The 15,646-nt window shown below is 42.8% G+C and overlaps 1 protein-coding gene across 5 annotated transcripts; it reads right to left on the reverse strand.

Moving 5' to 3' along the window:
• Positions 1 to 6,180: 6,180 nt before the first annotated feature.
• Positions 6,181 to 14,265, reverse strand: ccdc114 (coiled-coil domain containing 114). Of its 5 annotated transcripts, none has more exons than XM_035387403.1 (16): positions 14,187 to 14,265; positions 13,222 to 13,302; positions 12,741 to 12,818; positions 12,495 to 12,591; positions 11,900 to 12,089; positions 11,590 to 11,715; positions 11,364 to 11,477; positions 11,211 to 11,278; positions 10,939 to 11,120; positions 10,118 to 10,240; positions 9,725 to 9,807; positions 9,036 to 9,204; positions 8,536 to 8,696; positions 7,622 to 7,695; positions 7,440 to 7,494; positions 6,183 to 7,311 (listed from the first exon to the last, which is right to left on the reverse strand). In XM_035387403.1, the coding sequence occupies exons 2-16, from the start codon at positions 13,286 to 13,288 to the stop codon at positions 7,207 to 7,209; spliced, it is 1,692 nt and encodes a 563-aa protein (XP_035243294.1). In that variant the 5' UTR covers positions 13,289 to 13,302; positions 14,187 to 14,265; the 3' UTR covers positions 6,183 to 7,206. The 5 variants fall into 5 exon arrangements, with proteins under 5 accessions (XP_035243296.1, XP_035243294.1, XP_035243292.1 ...); XM_035387401.1 differs by lacking the exon at positions 14,187 to 14,265 and adding an exon at positions 14,058 to 14,114; XM_035387402.1 differs by lacking the exon at positions 14,187 to 14,265 and adding an exon at positions 13,830 to 14,049.
• Between the last annotated feature and the right edge of the window lie 1,381 nt (positions 14,266 to 15,646).

The raw sequence follows: 15,646 nt of genomic DNA on the forward strand, positions 1-15,646 counted from the left end.
GAGTCAGAGGAGAAGACATGCTTGTCCCAATGTAGGGAAACAACACTAAATTCTGAACTACAATTTATTCCAACGTAACTAAGGTTTTTGTGCTTTAGGCAAACACTATCAATAACCAACTGGTATCATTGCATAATAGGTATGAGCTGGTTCTGCTGTTAGTTAATCTGCTCCCTATGTATCCATGTGTCATGTTATCCCATTTCTCTAACACGGTCCATTTGTGATGGACACAATGCCCCAAACTAGCATAGTTCACACCCCAGCCCAGTCTACCTAAACTCAATTGTTCACTTTTCACTTTTTTCCGTTTTCTTTGTGTGTGGGTCAATAGCGCCGTGTGCCAGACATCCAGAAATTAATTGAGGAAATGCTGAAGTGCACTCTGATTTACGACTTGTGGAGGGAAATAAACTGTTTATAATCAGATGGCGGCAATTTCCAAAGAGTCAACAAGTGTTTTCAGAACTGGCTCCCATGTCACTCTTCAACCACAGACCTTAGGCCTATCTGGGGTTTTAATTTAGCCGTCCAGCCCAAAGCACTGCCTATACAAGTAACCCTCTCTGATGATTTTAGGAGACGTTTCCCCTGCTTCATCGGTCAATAGTGACCCCTCTGGTCAATCGGACCCCAGCTGCCAGCCTGCACAAGCCACTTTGTTTGCACAGTCACCCAGCCCAGCAACTGCAGCAGCTCAATGCATTTTGGGGTGGGCGTTAGCACGCATTCTTCCCCAGAATTGACTGAAGATGTTGGAGCAATGGGATACAGCTGCAACCAGGAATTCCAGCTGGGGAGAGAATTTGGCATAATAAATAAATAAAACTGCTGAGAGGCAAGGAAAGATATTAAGGAAAAATATTAATGAGACAGAGACGAAGAGCGGCTCAGAAGGAGAGCGTGTCAGTGACTGGGTGCTCTGACCTCAGCGACCCCTGTGGCACATTGTCACGCAGCAACAAAGGGCCATCTGCATGGCAACTCAGGCAGAACCGGCAAAGACAGAGGGAGGAGAGAAAAAGAGAGGAGAGAAAGAGAGAGAGAGCAGCACAATACGAGCAGGAGAAAGAAGGAGACAGAGAGGGAAAGCGGGAATGGTAGAGAGAAAGAAATAAAGAGAGAGCTCTACATCCTGGATTTAACCAAAAGGCCTACAGAAACATACACACACATGTGCATACACTCTTTTGTCAACTTGTTGCTTCTCTCAATCTCCCATATTGTCCTTGGCCCAGAGGCACATGTGCATCCTGCATTTATATTCCTCAGCTGGGGGCAGCAGCCATTACTACAGACGCTGGTCAGTGGAACAGCTCAGTACGTGAATGCTGATAATGTAGTACTTAATAGCTCTGAAACGAATGATAATAATTAAAGGAAAAACTGAAGGAAACAGTAAGTGATCGCAATGTTGCCTAGCAACAAAATCTCTCAACTTCAAGCTTTCATCCATTTGACAAGCCAAAGTTTGCATGGAACAATTAATACGATTGTCACATTGTGCTTCCCTGATGATTCTGGGATTTTGGTCTGTGAGTTGATCTGCAAACAACCTGGAAGTGTAGGATGAAATTCTGCCAAGCAGGGTCATCACATAGGAGAAAAAAGTTGTGACAACAGGAGTGCAGTTGAATAATATGGATAGTGGTTGTTTATCAAGTGAGAATTGATTATGATGAGGAAAGCTGTGATGGTGAAACTGTTGTTACTGCCATCTAGTGGTACACCAAAAAAGCCCTGCCCCTTGGCCCAGGAAGAAACAGGATGAATAAGAGTTTCAAGCAAGACAAGCAATGGTTGTTGAATCCAGGTTTAATATAACAGGGTTAGGCCACACTTTGACATATTTTCCAGACCTGGGTCAAATAAGTAAGTTACATATTTTAAATACAGTTGGGACACAAGATTCTTCCAGATTATGAGCTATTCCAAATGAAAAAAAAAAAAATTCATCAACACAATTTATATGATCTACAATCAAATGAAAGAAGACTCTGGTTCTGAATATTGGTTAGTTATTTGCTTTAGTTAGTGACATCTTTCATTGTATTTCAATGTTTATTTGACTTTGGTCTGATATCCACACACAGTGTCAAACTGCAACTAAACTCACCCCAAAAGTAAAAGGAGCCACTGGCTGGTTTGGGACCAACGCATGGACAAACCCCAGACTGATATAATCCTGTTTTGTTTACCCTGATTGTTCGCTGGAAGACGCTTGTGTACTGGGCTACAACAAAAGCTTTGCTCTGCTTGTCCTTTGGCCCCCATCCCTGTAGAATTCCAGTGTTACTTTATAATGGCTAGAACACTGTTCACATTGCAGGAAAAACCAGCATTTTTCCAGCTTTATGCACCATTGGACACCTATGGACACCCATTTCATTATTGTGAAATTGGTCTGCTTGCTGTCAACAGCTTGCTTTCCTGGAGACACCTTTCATGCAACCTCAGAGGTGATTCATCATGAATCACCAGCTTGTGTTTCTCATGGACAGCAGTACAGATATGTGGTGCAAATAAAGCTTTGTCGGGCACAGAATTAACATTTTTTATAAGCACTATTTCTTGCAAGTGGGTAACTTTAAATATACTCTGTTCAGTTGGTGTTTTAACGCTCTTTATTCAGGTTCATACGGCCTGTTTCTCTGTAATGTAGTGCAATCAGTCTCAGCATTTTGTACATTTGTAGCATCACACAATTCTGTGATGTTGTAATAAGTATTATAATAGAGTCAAGCATTTCTAATTTAACTATCCCTGATAAACATATCATTGAAAAATATCAATAATATGAAAATATACTCAGTGCAAATTTCTTTGAGTTTTGGACATATTGTTGTCTGCGCATAAGCACTGCATTTATATACAGTACACATTGAGCTAACTGTTGTTCAAAACTACCTCTGAAGGGCACTATTGGAAAAGGCTCACACCAACAACAATGAGAGGAGAGCTGGTACGACCATGTGAACATAAATCAAAAGGATTTAATGCAACATACACATTCCATGCAAGAGAGAAAAGGACAGCTTTGTCTCTGCTGTAAAGAGAATAATATCACATATTATTTTATTTCTGGAATTGGACCAGCCATCATTTTAGAGACTGAAAATGTATTTTGTTTTGTTGGCAAAGGGATAAGCTTACACCCTAATATAACAGAACCTGACTTCCCGACACTTTCTGAATGATATTCCACACATTTGATGTCTCCATGGCTGATGGCATGTGACCTTCCAGTTAATGCATATGATAAATTTGAATCTGAGAGCTTCAAAAGAAAAAATTTCAGCTTAGTGCCTGAGGAAATGTTTTCCTCTGTGACATTATTTAGTTCATACAAGAAAACTGTGCATGTGCTGACTTGTTGTGTAAATGATACCAGAGTAAATGGTTGTCTGATGATGAGGTTGTGTGTGTGTGTGTGTGTGTGTGTCTGTGTGTGTGTGTGATGAGTTCAGAGGAAAGCTGCGTTCCTCCCTCTCTTCACCTGTTTGAAAGTAAACACAATTCTCTGATTGGCCAGACCAGGAAAGAGGTTGCCTGGTGACAGGCCAGCATACATGGGGAGGGTGAAGGGGGGACTTTGGGTGGAGGCTAGGAAAACCAGAGCAGGAAAACACCCGGCACCTTGCCCAAACAAACAAAAAAAAAAAAAAAAGACAAAAAAAAGAGAGACAGAGGTTGGGAAGGAGATAGGCAGAGAAAGAGACACGGGAAAGTAAAGAAAGAGAGCGAGAGAGAGTCGATTTGGAAGTTGCAATGAAACACTCACACTTATATATGTGCATATGTAAGCCACAGAACCCATTGAATCATGCCCTATTAAAAATATATTCTCACAATTGACATCAAACGTGTATGCTTCACAGTATTATACATACTGGATATATAGTATTTCTTGCAGAAGACATTTTGTGTCCCTTTGACAAATTGGTGTTTGCTGCTTTTATGTAAAGAAAGCCTGCTATTAAACCACTATGTCAGCCAAACCGGATATTGACTGTAGGGGGCTGATAAGACTGCAGGATGAGGAAAACAAAGACAGTGAACAAATTAACAAGATATACTGTGACCCTGTGTGTGGGTGTGTGACTCCTTTGATACATGCAAGTGCTTGTACTGCACTATGAGCTAAAATGTGTGTTGAGGCCCTGACCAATTGAAAGCTTATGCATCCAGGGATTTGAAGATGGCTAATAAGCAGATGGTAATCAGAGCAAAAGAGACAAAGGAGAGGTAGATGGTAATGGGAGAGTGAGGAATTTATAGGTGGAACAAAGTTAAAAAAGAAAGGGAGAGAGGGAGGTGAAAGAAAGAAGAAACAGATGAGAGTGGAGGGAAGGGATGATGTTGAAATAAAAGGAAATGCAAAGAGAAGAATTGCTGGCCAGTGGTGGGTGGAGCCTGCAAGAGGGGGGGTGGGGCCTGCAACAGGCTGGATGCTGAGTGGTGGAGGCAGACTCAGTGGGCGACCTGGCGCCGTTGTCAAGCCAAGGAAATGAGATTCTGGTGTGATTAAAAGGAGAGTTTCTATGGTAACGGAGAGGGCTGTGCGCACAGAATAGGGCTGGGGGGAGCAAGAGAGGATTGAATTTCAAAGACCTGCCTACCCCCCTTCCCCCTCTCTCTGGTCCCCTTTAGCTCATTCTCTGTCTTCATGTGTGTTCATAATTGCACAGTAGAAGCCTGAAAGTCTCAACCAAAGTCTATAATAGCACACAATGCTTACAGTTCAGCTCTTTACCATCTTTTCTACGCACTCTTATACTAATAGACTTGTCACATGCACACCCAAATACACAAAACTATGTGTATATGCATGTGATCTCTCTCTCTCTCTCTCACACACACACACAGAGCATATTAATCTTTTTAGACTACTATGAATGTCAGTGTATAACTATACAAAGTGTTGTATTTTAGTGTTTACATACTAGTGCAGTTTGTGTGTTTTTATATTAGTTGTGTGGTATACTAGCATTTATCAGTTTGTATTTTATTAAGGCACAACAAAGGCCCTGACTTAATGGCTAATTATAGTCTTCAGTGTCAGTGTAAAAAGAGTCGAACAATTACCACAGCCCAGACTCTGAGTTCCTTTTATAGTTTCCCATTGTCTGAACTTTTATCTGTGTTTTCCCTGCCTATTGTTTTCACTAGCACTGCATTTGACTTGTGTTAAAATAAAGTTGTACACACAGACCTTCCAAATTTAGATTCACAAAATCGTCTGAACTATGAAAGAAAGGGCTTCTACATTTCCTGCTGCAAACCAAGGTGTGTTTTAAGTGATAGGTTTGAGAACGCATGGGATGTGTTAATGAGGCCCTCAGTGCTGCTGGTGGCAGAAGCAGAGGCCCTGAAGGCCAGAGTAGTAAGGTAACCTACCAATCTAAATAACTACTGCACAGCAGCAAAAATGCCACCTTTGCTAGGCTTCATGATTACAGCAGCCCCTAACAGGGAATCTCTCAGTTTACATTCACCCCAAAACTCTCCATGTCTTTTGTGGTTCTTCTGTTCACAGACGAGACAGTGACACAGGTTGATATCTCCACAAATGTACATAACCCTGTGCAAATCAGCCACAATAATGAGTAGCAACCCTAACCCTAACCCACTGCCATTCTGCAACCAGCAAAGGCACTATGTTCTGGTGCAGAGCTGACCACTCCAGTGTAGGTTTAAATCTTGCTGGATCATTTGTCAGTTACAGGACATCTGGGGACGTAATAGGCCACGTTCCCAGAGGAGGGATAGTTGACTGCCTCATTTCTCCCCCGGTGACACGTACTGGCAATGTGGTGCCTGTATGAGCTGAGCTATGCAAAATAGGGCTCTCCTCCAAGCGTGATATGTTGCCTAGTAACTAGTAACAACAAACCTGTCCTTACTAGCATTGTAGGAGTCTAGAGCAAGTCTTTTGGGATATGGTAGATGAGCTATCCTCTGAGGATTGGGAATTGGTGATGAAAACAGTGTTGAAAAAAGACTCTTACAGAGTCATCTTCAGACTAAATACAAGTCTCAGATTAACTATTCTAGATCAATAATGTTTTCTAACACATTTAAGCAAAATTGGTCTCCAACATTCAATTTGGAGCTGTTCTCTGAAATGAAAAGAAAAATGTGAAACTGCATATCTTTTTTGAAAACCCATTACACTAGCAACAACATCAGCAAAACTGTTGCGTCATAACCTTTATACCTTTTAGGTCAAACAACAATCTACCATATACAGGAAACACTAATCCTGCGGGTACAGGGCTATAGTCGGACTCACAAGACAAGTTGAAAAAATGGAGGCAGTTACACATTCCTCTGAGAATCATACTTAGACATCATAGCAGGAAGAAATGAACTCATGTTTGGAACTGAATGTTTTACTAACTGTAACAAGAGCACAAGGAAGTACAGAAAATACCTAGAAGCTTAATCACCTCAAAGGCTCTGCTGCCCCCTGCTGTTCTGCAGTACAACTGCAGGGACATATTTAGAGAAGGTTGGGCACATATCACTGTGTCCAATATAAAGCCTAATGTCATATGCTCAGAGCAATTAGGCCCAATGAATTTTCCCAAACAAAGGATGTTGAATAAGATTTCAAAATAGGCAAATAATACATTGAGGAATATAACGAAAAACGAAAATCTTAATGCTGCCCTAAGCTCCAACCTACCCAAGAGGAAGGAGTTGAGACTTTTAGGAAAATTTGGACATACAATTTCCGGATACATGTCCAACATTCTCTATCAAAGACAATAAATTGGGGATAATTGCTGTGATTGCCAGTCAACATATCAGAACAGCAGGGTTGGAATCAAACTGAATTCTTTTAAGAGGAAAACAACTCAAACAGCATTCCTCAGTTCCTGGCTGGCCCTAACATTGGAATAATTTATGCGCAGGAATGTAAAAACCGGCCAGTTGTGTGAACTTGCCCTTGGCAAAGCTAAAAGTTAAGACAAAAAAGCTGGTCAGCTCCCTCTCACGTATTCGCACATACCGAAATAAAAAAACACAAAACCGCAGACAAGCTGCGTCAAAACACAGGAAGTTGACGATGAATTTCGGATATATGATGTCTGTACATGAGGGAAGGGGCAGTGGGCAGCGGCTTCTTGCGTTCAGTCTGTGATGCGTCCTGGGTGAGGGAGGAGAGCCTGGCTGGCAGCTGGCCTGGGGAGTAATCCCCATTCAGGCCTCTGGATGGCGCCGTTGAGTGCTGGGTGCCTTATTGGATTTGGAGGGTTTCACCTCCCTCCCCCTGCTAGGCCCAATGATTCCCTCCCTCATCAGTATCTGGGGCAGGACAGGGGAAGGTTAGATGATGATTTCAAGATCACATGATGCTCAGTACATGTGTGTGTGCGTGCGGGTGTGTGTATGTGTGTGTGCAAGAGTGAATTTGTCCATTCCGGAATCCTCACCTCCTTTATCATTTGCTGGCGGAGCTCTTTCTCAGTCAGAGGTCTCTCCTCCTCACTAAATAAAGAGTTTTCTGTCACACAGTTGTCCAAGATGTACAACCCCCCCACCCACCGCAGACAGAAAAACATGCAGTAGACATTAATCACACTGATGACTAGGATCGATCTGACAGGTAACATACCAAATTGACGGGGACTTGACTGATTCTTTCTGTTTGGGAGCACGGCCATCTTTTGTATCATCTTTGTCCGGGTTCTGTGGGAAACCAATACTCTCACAACCGTAGAAAGACTCAGATTGCACAGTAACGACCATAATTTGTGCACCTTTCATCCTTCTTACCAGTTAGCGGGGCACAGCACTGCCCTACCAATGTAGGGCTGAGGGTACAGCACAGGCTTTTCTTAAATGAGCACTTCTGAATTCTTACTAAGATTTGGCCCACTCACATCTAAACTCATGGAGCCGCTACTGTTTATTGCCTCTCATGCCTGTGCAGTCTCTCTCTCTGTGCAAGTGCTTGCGCAGCCACAGTAAATTACTGACAGGGTTATATGTTGTCTTTCCATTCTGTGTCCCCATCTGTTCCTCTCCTCTAACAGCCTATTATTGCTAGTTTCCCTTTCCCACTGGTGGGGTGGCTACTGTTTCCTGGTGCTAGACCGCACATTAAACTAGAGTATGCATGTTTTATTCAGTTATGCCACTACTGCATATGATATGGGAAACAATGTTTTGTACGCATGTCTCCCTGTACATCTGCAAAATAAATAAAAACTTAATGTAATTTGTTCACTTTAAAAGCCGTTTAAACGTAACTTATTTTAAATTATTTCTGGCAGTCCACTGTATATCTAAACAGCCATTTTAGTTTTTAACAGAGAGAATGAGACTACAGCAGGGCAGGAAATAAGACTTCAGTGAATTCTAACAGGCTGTACAGATAAGTATTAGATCACAGTGAACTGTAATAAGCAGCGCATATACATTAATTATATTGGGGTGAATTCTGCACACAGACACAAATTACAGTGAAGTGAACGGTATGAAGCTGAACACGAGTGACACTTTTAGGTAGGGGTGCTTGGGGCATACCTTGGACTTGAGGAAGGCCTGGATTCTGAGCAGGCCGTTGATCTTCTCATCCAAAACGTCCAGGATGTCTACTAGGTTCTTATCTGTGATCGAGGCAGCGGACGGCAAGTCCTTCATTACGTTCCGCACACGCTCCAGCTTACGAAGCACACGCTTCATGCCTGCAGCAAAGAAAGAAACACACACACACACACACACACACACATGCATGACTAGTTCAGCAAGAACACATACACAAATGGTCATGCACACAATGACCGGTGAAACAAGCATAGAACCATCCAGACCCACGGCACAACTCACTTCCGCAGACACATTTTAGCTGGCACCACCTGCGCATGCGTCCGACTAAACGTCCATGAGTGAGTGACCACAATTTGCCATGCATAGCCCACGGCGGCAGTCCTGCCTGCGCACCGTGGGAAACACATGCACGCATGCACACACGTAGTTGTGAGAGACCCGGAGTCTTGACCCTGCTCCAGGGTGTGCGCGTGTACCTGTCCTGACTTGGTCCAGGATCTTGGTGGCTGCGGTGGCCTGCGCATTACACGCATGAGCCCTTTTCTCAGCGGCCTGCTGCTGCGCCTGCAGGTCCCGCATCAGGGCGTGGCGCTCCATCTCCCGCCGCTGCCGGCCCTCACGCAGCTGCTCAGTGTCCTGCTGGATCTGAGTCAGTCCAGAGCAGCCCACCTGATACCTGACACACTCAAACACACTCACCTATAGCCAGACACCTTACACACTCTCTCAAAAACACACTCACCTACAGCCAGACACCTTGCACACTCTCTCAAAAACACACTCACCTACAGCCAGACACCTTACACACTCACACTCAAACACACTCACCTACAGCCAGACACCTTACACACTCACTCAAAAACACACTCACCTACAGCCAGACACCTTACACACTCACTCAAAAATACACTCACCTACAGCAGGACACCTAACCTATCCTGGGAGGAACACACAGCAACCAGGAAAGGATGCCAATTCCCCCAAATACATTGCAGTACAGACCTCATATTGACTTGATTGATTAGCTGTCTTAGGGTTAAATATTGTTAGTTTGATACGTTAGAGTTTAAACCTCTGATTGACCTGATTCACTTGCTCTCTCAGGGCTTAGACCTCAGACACAGCTGATTGATTTGACCCCTCTGGACTGAAACCTCATACTGACCTGGTTAATTTGGTCCTTCAGTGCCTTTACCTTGGTGCTCTGCTTATTTACATAATCGAAGAGGGCAAAGTTTTGGTCCTCAACTGCACATGCACAGAGACAGTGGGCGTGAGACTCAGGGAACAGTGCTGTCAGCTCCAGCCGTGAGATTATCAAAAAAACATGATTTAACATTTGCATTTAATAATAATACGCGTTATAATAATACATAAATTGTTTAAATGTCAAGTACAAACATATTATTTACAATAAAACTAAGAAACATTTCAGAGTTCAGAAAAACCTTCATTCCTGATGCACTCGTATCAGAAGTTGTATGGTGCGTGAGAAAGTGCGCTGTGGGGCTGTGTCTGTGTGAGACACCATGACAGCGTGTGTATTACATATACTCACTTTGGAGGAACCTGCGCACCAGCACATCCAGGTTCTCCTCACCAGTCAAACTGTGGATCTTTAGGAAGGTATCGTCCAAAACAGCCAGCATCTCGTCTGTCATCTCTTCTCTCATTTCCGAGTCTGAGAGAGAAATCTCCCGATCACTGTCCCTCTGGTACACAGATGCTTTTCAAAAAAGCAGCCCAAACAGACCTAATGCCCTGTGACACTCACATACTCACAATCACACATCCTGTACACTCATCATCTCTCGCTCACTCACACACACAGTCAATAACATATTATTTTTTGGGACCATGGTTAAATAAAAGTCACAAAGTATTCCAAAGTCACATGTTTTTGATGGCAGGGATGCCTCAGCCGTTGTATTTACCTGATGTCAGTCTCAATATAGTTAATAAATAACAAACTGCAGTCAGTAAGTCGATTTCACTGGTACCACATAAAAGTACAGGGGTACTTAAAGCAGCGCATTCTCCAAACTTAGAGAATACCCACCACCACACCAATATGCACCACTTGTACAGTGTTGTTGTTCTGGCCACTTAAGAGAGTTCACTGAATGTTAGGAAACACACCTGTTTTTTTCCAATGGTTCTCCCTCAAAGTAATCCCTCAAAACACGAAAAGCGTCTGATTAAGCAAAATTTTAACAAGCTGTTTAACAGCTTAAACAGCTTGTTAGAATTCTGTGATTGCAATCGTGGTTGGAATGAAAACCAGCATGCACACAGACCACAGGTTTCAGTAATATAAAACTGAGGATTTTGTCACTCACAAACTTACATACCCCACAAAAGGCAGCAGTGAGAATGTACCTTGTGGACTATGGGGGTGGTCCTCTTGTCCACTCCTACTGTGACACTTAATGGTCAGGAAGTCTTGGAGGTGGCGCTCGTCATGAATTACTGTCTCAAGCTCCTTCATTTCCATGCTGTAATGTGCCAGATCCTTTACAGCCAACTCCTTAATCCTCATCATCTTCACCTGCACCTCCACCCTGATACGACATTGGGGATTCATCACAGGCACACAACACACACACACGCACACAGAAACACACACACTATGTACGGCAAGATTTCCTTACCTAGCATTGTACGCTGCTGTGGAGATGTTTACAACATCCCTGATGTCTTCACGTATCTCCTGGAGTTCCTGAAAGAGGCAGCAGAATGGTCTTTAGCTGAGCCCAGGTTCTTTATGGCTTGTTGTCTTGACTTGTGTCCGGATGACCTCTGACCACTTCCAGTCTCTGACGCATCTGCTGGAATTGGATTCTCTTGATGCGCAGGGACTCAAGGTCCTCTCTCAGTTGGCTGTTCCGTGTCAGGTGCATGTTTAACCGGATCAGGGCCTGCAGCAGGTACAGACAAACATTTTCTGGCCAGTAGCTCTTGGGGATGTTGGCTGTCCCAATATGGCAGAGGGATAAAGATTACAGGAACAGCAGCAGAGGTTAAGCTCACCTGGTCCAGATGGTTCTCCAGGACTGGTGTGGACTTCTGGGTTGGGGGGGCTCTACTTCTCTGGCTGTAGCCCCCCGTGCTCCCCACCCTCCGCAAAATGACCAGCCTACGGTCCACTCTAAGGATCTGCCCTCACATAGATGCAGAGAGGACATCGTGGGTCACCCAAACAAGCCACTGCACACATGGCTTTACTCAGCAAATCAATAAACGCTGATCCAGGAGAAGTAATCTTATGCAGCAGTATAAGATATAAGATATCAATACTATCTGCGGCATCTATGCTACTGTGAGTCAGCTGTCAGGGCACCTCCTTGTTCAGCTGTTCCAGGGTCAGTCTCTCAGTCTCCAGCAGCTTGTCCATCTCGTCTTTGTGTTCCAGCAGGATGAGCAGGTCATGTGTGACCGCAGCGTCTTGCAGCCTGTGAGTGCGGCTCTCACACATGCGGAGAATGCGATGGAGCTCTGCTTGCTCCGCCTGCAGCCACTCTATCTCACGCCTGAGTCAGGTGAAGACTCATATAAAGGCAGGCACACACACACATACACACACATGTGCACATGCATTCATGTACAAAAAGAACACAAATATATGCTGTGCCCTGAATCGGAGAAGATATGTTTTTCTGATATAAACTTACAGTACAGTACCTTTGAATGCAATCGATACATCTTCACGTGCATGCTGCAACTGCTGTGACACTCAGAGCATTATTTTACTGCATTCCCTCAGTGAACGTCCTCACCTTGTTGCGGCAGTCATTTCGTGCATTTCTCCACTCGGCCCAGAACATGATTTTATGTGGATTTATGCTGCTAACAGTAACTCAGGGATGCTACTCTTCTACTGCTAGCCTGTAATGATTTAAGGGCTGTTAGCAGAGCTGGGGGGGGGCTAGGCTCACCGCTGTTTGCGGATCAGATCCTGAGACTGGAGAATGTAGGCCTGCCGCTCTTCCTCCACAGTCCGTAGCTGTATTTGCAGCTTGCCCATCTCTGCCTCTGTAATGTGCACGTACATTCATTTATACACAAGAATAACAAAAACAACTGGCTGTCTGCAGTGGTAGGACACAAATTGGCACTACTATTCTAGGGCTTAGAGTTTAGAGGCCAATTAACATATCCTGATGGGAAAAGAATGTTCATACTTATAACATCCATGTCGAGCTCACTGCTGGAGTTGACATTAGGCTCAGACCTTCCACGAGACATTGTACTGATCCGTACTGAAGAGGGAGAGAGGAAGAGGGAGCGTAACAGACGAAAGAAGCAAAAACACAGTCAACAAGCCATTAATACAATTTACAGGCATTAATTCATTTCACAATTCTAATTTATAAATATGATTTTCAGAATGCTGATCTTTTGGAAATTGTTGTGTTATGACCTGCTAAGCCATAAAAATACAGGATTTTTTTGGGTAAACTTTTGATTTCCCCCCAGAACATTAAATAATCATTGTGTGGACATAGTCCACAGCCTGAAATCAGAACTAGCCAAAGCTGGCAGTCTCCAACAGCCCCCGTGGACTAGATGAATATATTTGCAGTTCCGTAGTCCAGGGAGAGTTTAAGAGAATTCCTGAACTCCAGAAACCAGTTATTCTGAAAGCAAAACAGCTATACATACTTATCTTATCCACCTCGCTGTCATTGCTGTTGAAGGTGATATTGGGTGCTGACCTTCCACGAGGCATAATGCAATTTTTGACTGAGGATAGAGTAGGAGACCGACGAAAAGTCAATAGTAATATAATACCCTAGGCTACTTAATTAAAAACATATGAATTAAACACCTTTTCTAAAGGCTTTGCTGCCAAGAATCGTTGCACTGTGCCCTACGTAGGCCTACTGACTACATATCACTACGTTAATTTCTTCTCGCATCAGATGAAGTTATGTTGTTTAATATTACCGTAGACTATCGTTTCTACAATGGTTTTGCTGGAAATTACCTAGTCTAACCTACAGCTAATTAATTTAGCTAGTCTAGCTCCAAACGATCCTGGACACACAAAACACTACATTAATAGTTATGCTAAGCCACCGTTAATTGGTAACGTTATTTGGTTTAACCCCTTGATTTCACCAGAATAGGTTAAATTATGCTCGTAGCCTACTTAATATTGTGGAAAGTGAGAAGATTTAACTACGACTAGCTGCCTAGATAAAACAATCCCCCAAATCTAACGCTTAATCAACAACAGCCATTCAAAAGTAACGGTCGACTTGGCTTACGTTGCAATGTAGCTAGTCGAGAAAATGGGAAACTATTCTTAACTAGGGTCTATCTGTTAGTCTAGTCTAATATCAGTCTAAATTTTCTAGCTAGAAAACTAACGTTAACATTTCACCAGTTAGCTGGATAACAACTAGAGCTACAGAGCATAACAAAATGCAAACCATGTAAACAAATATTAACTATTAGCTAATTAACTGCTTTTATGGCTTAACTAGCCAACTCACTTCCAACGGCTAATTTCCTGCCTGACGCCCAGCGGCCCTATGGTTTCTTAGCTCCAGGCACAATGCCCTGGTTCTAACCGTTTATGAGGAAATGAACTAGGAAATAATAATAATAATAATAGTAATTACTATTGTTGTTGTTGATGCGACTGTAATAGGGTCATTTGCTGAAGACAACGAGTTTTAAAATGGCAAAACTCTTAGAAGTCATCATTTGCCTGACATTTACTTTATTTTGGTACTGTACCCAGATAGCCAAGGAGAATATCTGCCTGTGAGCTGAAATTGAAGTGCATTTGGGTTATGCAGCAAGACAATAATCCAGAACACAAAAGCAAGTTGTTTTGTGTTCTGTTTTTCAGCCATCTGAATGGCTGAAAAAGAAAATTACAATTTTGGAGTGTCCTGACTTGAACCCAAAATCAGTTTGTCTGAATTAAAACAGCATTGCAAAGAAGAGTGGGCTAAAATTGCTCCACAGTGACGTGAAACAGTGTTATCAAATGATGGGAAGTATTTGGTTGCAGTTATTGCTGCTAAAGGTGGTGCAACCAGTTATTAAGTTTAAGGGAGCAATTACTTTTTCACATGGGTGATATGGGTGTTTTTCACTTTTTTTTCATGAAATAAACAAAATAGTAATTAAAAAAATTACTTTGTGCTTACTCAGGTTCCCTTTGTCTAATTTTCTAATGATCTGAAATCATTCAGTGTGACAAATATGCAATAATAGAGGTAATCAGGAAGGGGGCAAATACTTTTTCATGGCACTGTATAACAAAAGCGCCTACTACAGCTAAGCATGTACAACTATGTTATAACTTGGTGCCATTTATTAATTTATTTATGTTAAAAAAGAAAAAAAAACATATAAAAATAGGACATTTCTTCAACTAATATGAACAGAATAAAGCAAATATTTTGAAACATGTTTTGATTACAATTATGCTTTTTGTTGGTAAGTCCTTGTATAAGTGTCCCAGGGGCCGAGCACTACGTAGGTTGAATGCCCTGTGCACAAGGAAATCCCTTGAGGCAAATTTAGGCTACAACCTCTTTCAATGAAAACACACGTTTCAAAATATGCTACTTGTTTTTTTCCCTCTTTTCATTGGTGATGAGTGACCGACCGCATGTGTGAGTTGGGCAGTGGCTACTGCGATTGGTGCCATACAGACCACAAAAATGTTTCCAAAACACCGCAGTGAAATGAATGGGAATGTGAGAAATGGGCCAGTGCCAAATTGGAAGGGCCAAGGTTCACAAAACTTTACACGTGCATACCTGATACCCAGACAAAGCAGGAAGCTGAGTGACATGCAGATGCTCAAAATTCCAGGTGCTAAAAGCTTTTAGATTGGAATAATGTCCGAGCTACTGGTCATGTTCTGGCATTATCTATAGAGCTCACAGGTGATTGTGAATCCTGAGTTTTGGTTTGAACAGATGCTCAGAGCCCGAGCTACACGCATTTAAAGTGTTCAAAAATCACACTTTCAAGGGGGTGGTGTGGAGCCCATGTGAGATCTAGCCATGTGGAATTCGAGGCTCAAGCTTGTGGCCTCAGGACATAACTGAAAGACGTGCTA

This window comes from Anguilla anguilla, chromosome 13 (assembly GCF_013347855.1).
Source record: "Anguilla anguilla isolate fAngAng1 chromosome 13, fAngAng1.pri, whole genome shotgun sequence".
NCBI lineage: Eukaryota > Metazoa > Chordata > Actinopteri > Anguilliformes > Anguillidae > Anguilla > Anguilla anguilla.

Bases quoted from the DNA above. Each gene is read 5' to 3' on its own strand.
- ccdc114 (XM_035387403.1), bottom strand. From the start codon at position 13,288: ATGCCTCGTGGAAGGTCAGCACCCAATATCACCTTCAACAGCAATGAC. The intron at 11,716-11,899 runs GTGCCCTGACAG...ATGTGAGGGCAG, and splicing joins TGGAACAGCTGAACAAGGAG to ATCCTTAGAGTGGACCGTAG. The intron at 7,495-7,621 runs GTATGTTACCTG...CTCTTTATTTAG, and splicing joins GTCAAGTCCCCGTCAATTTG to TGAGGAGGAGAGACCTCTGA.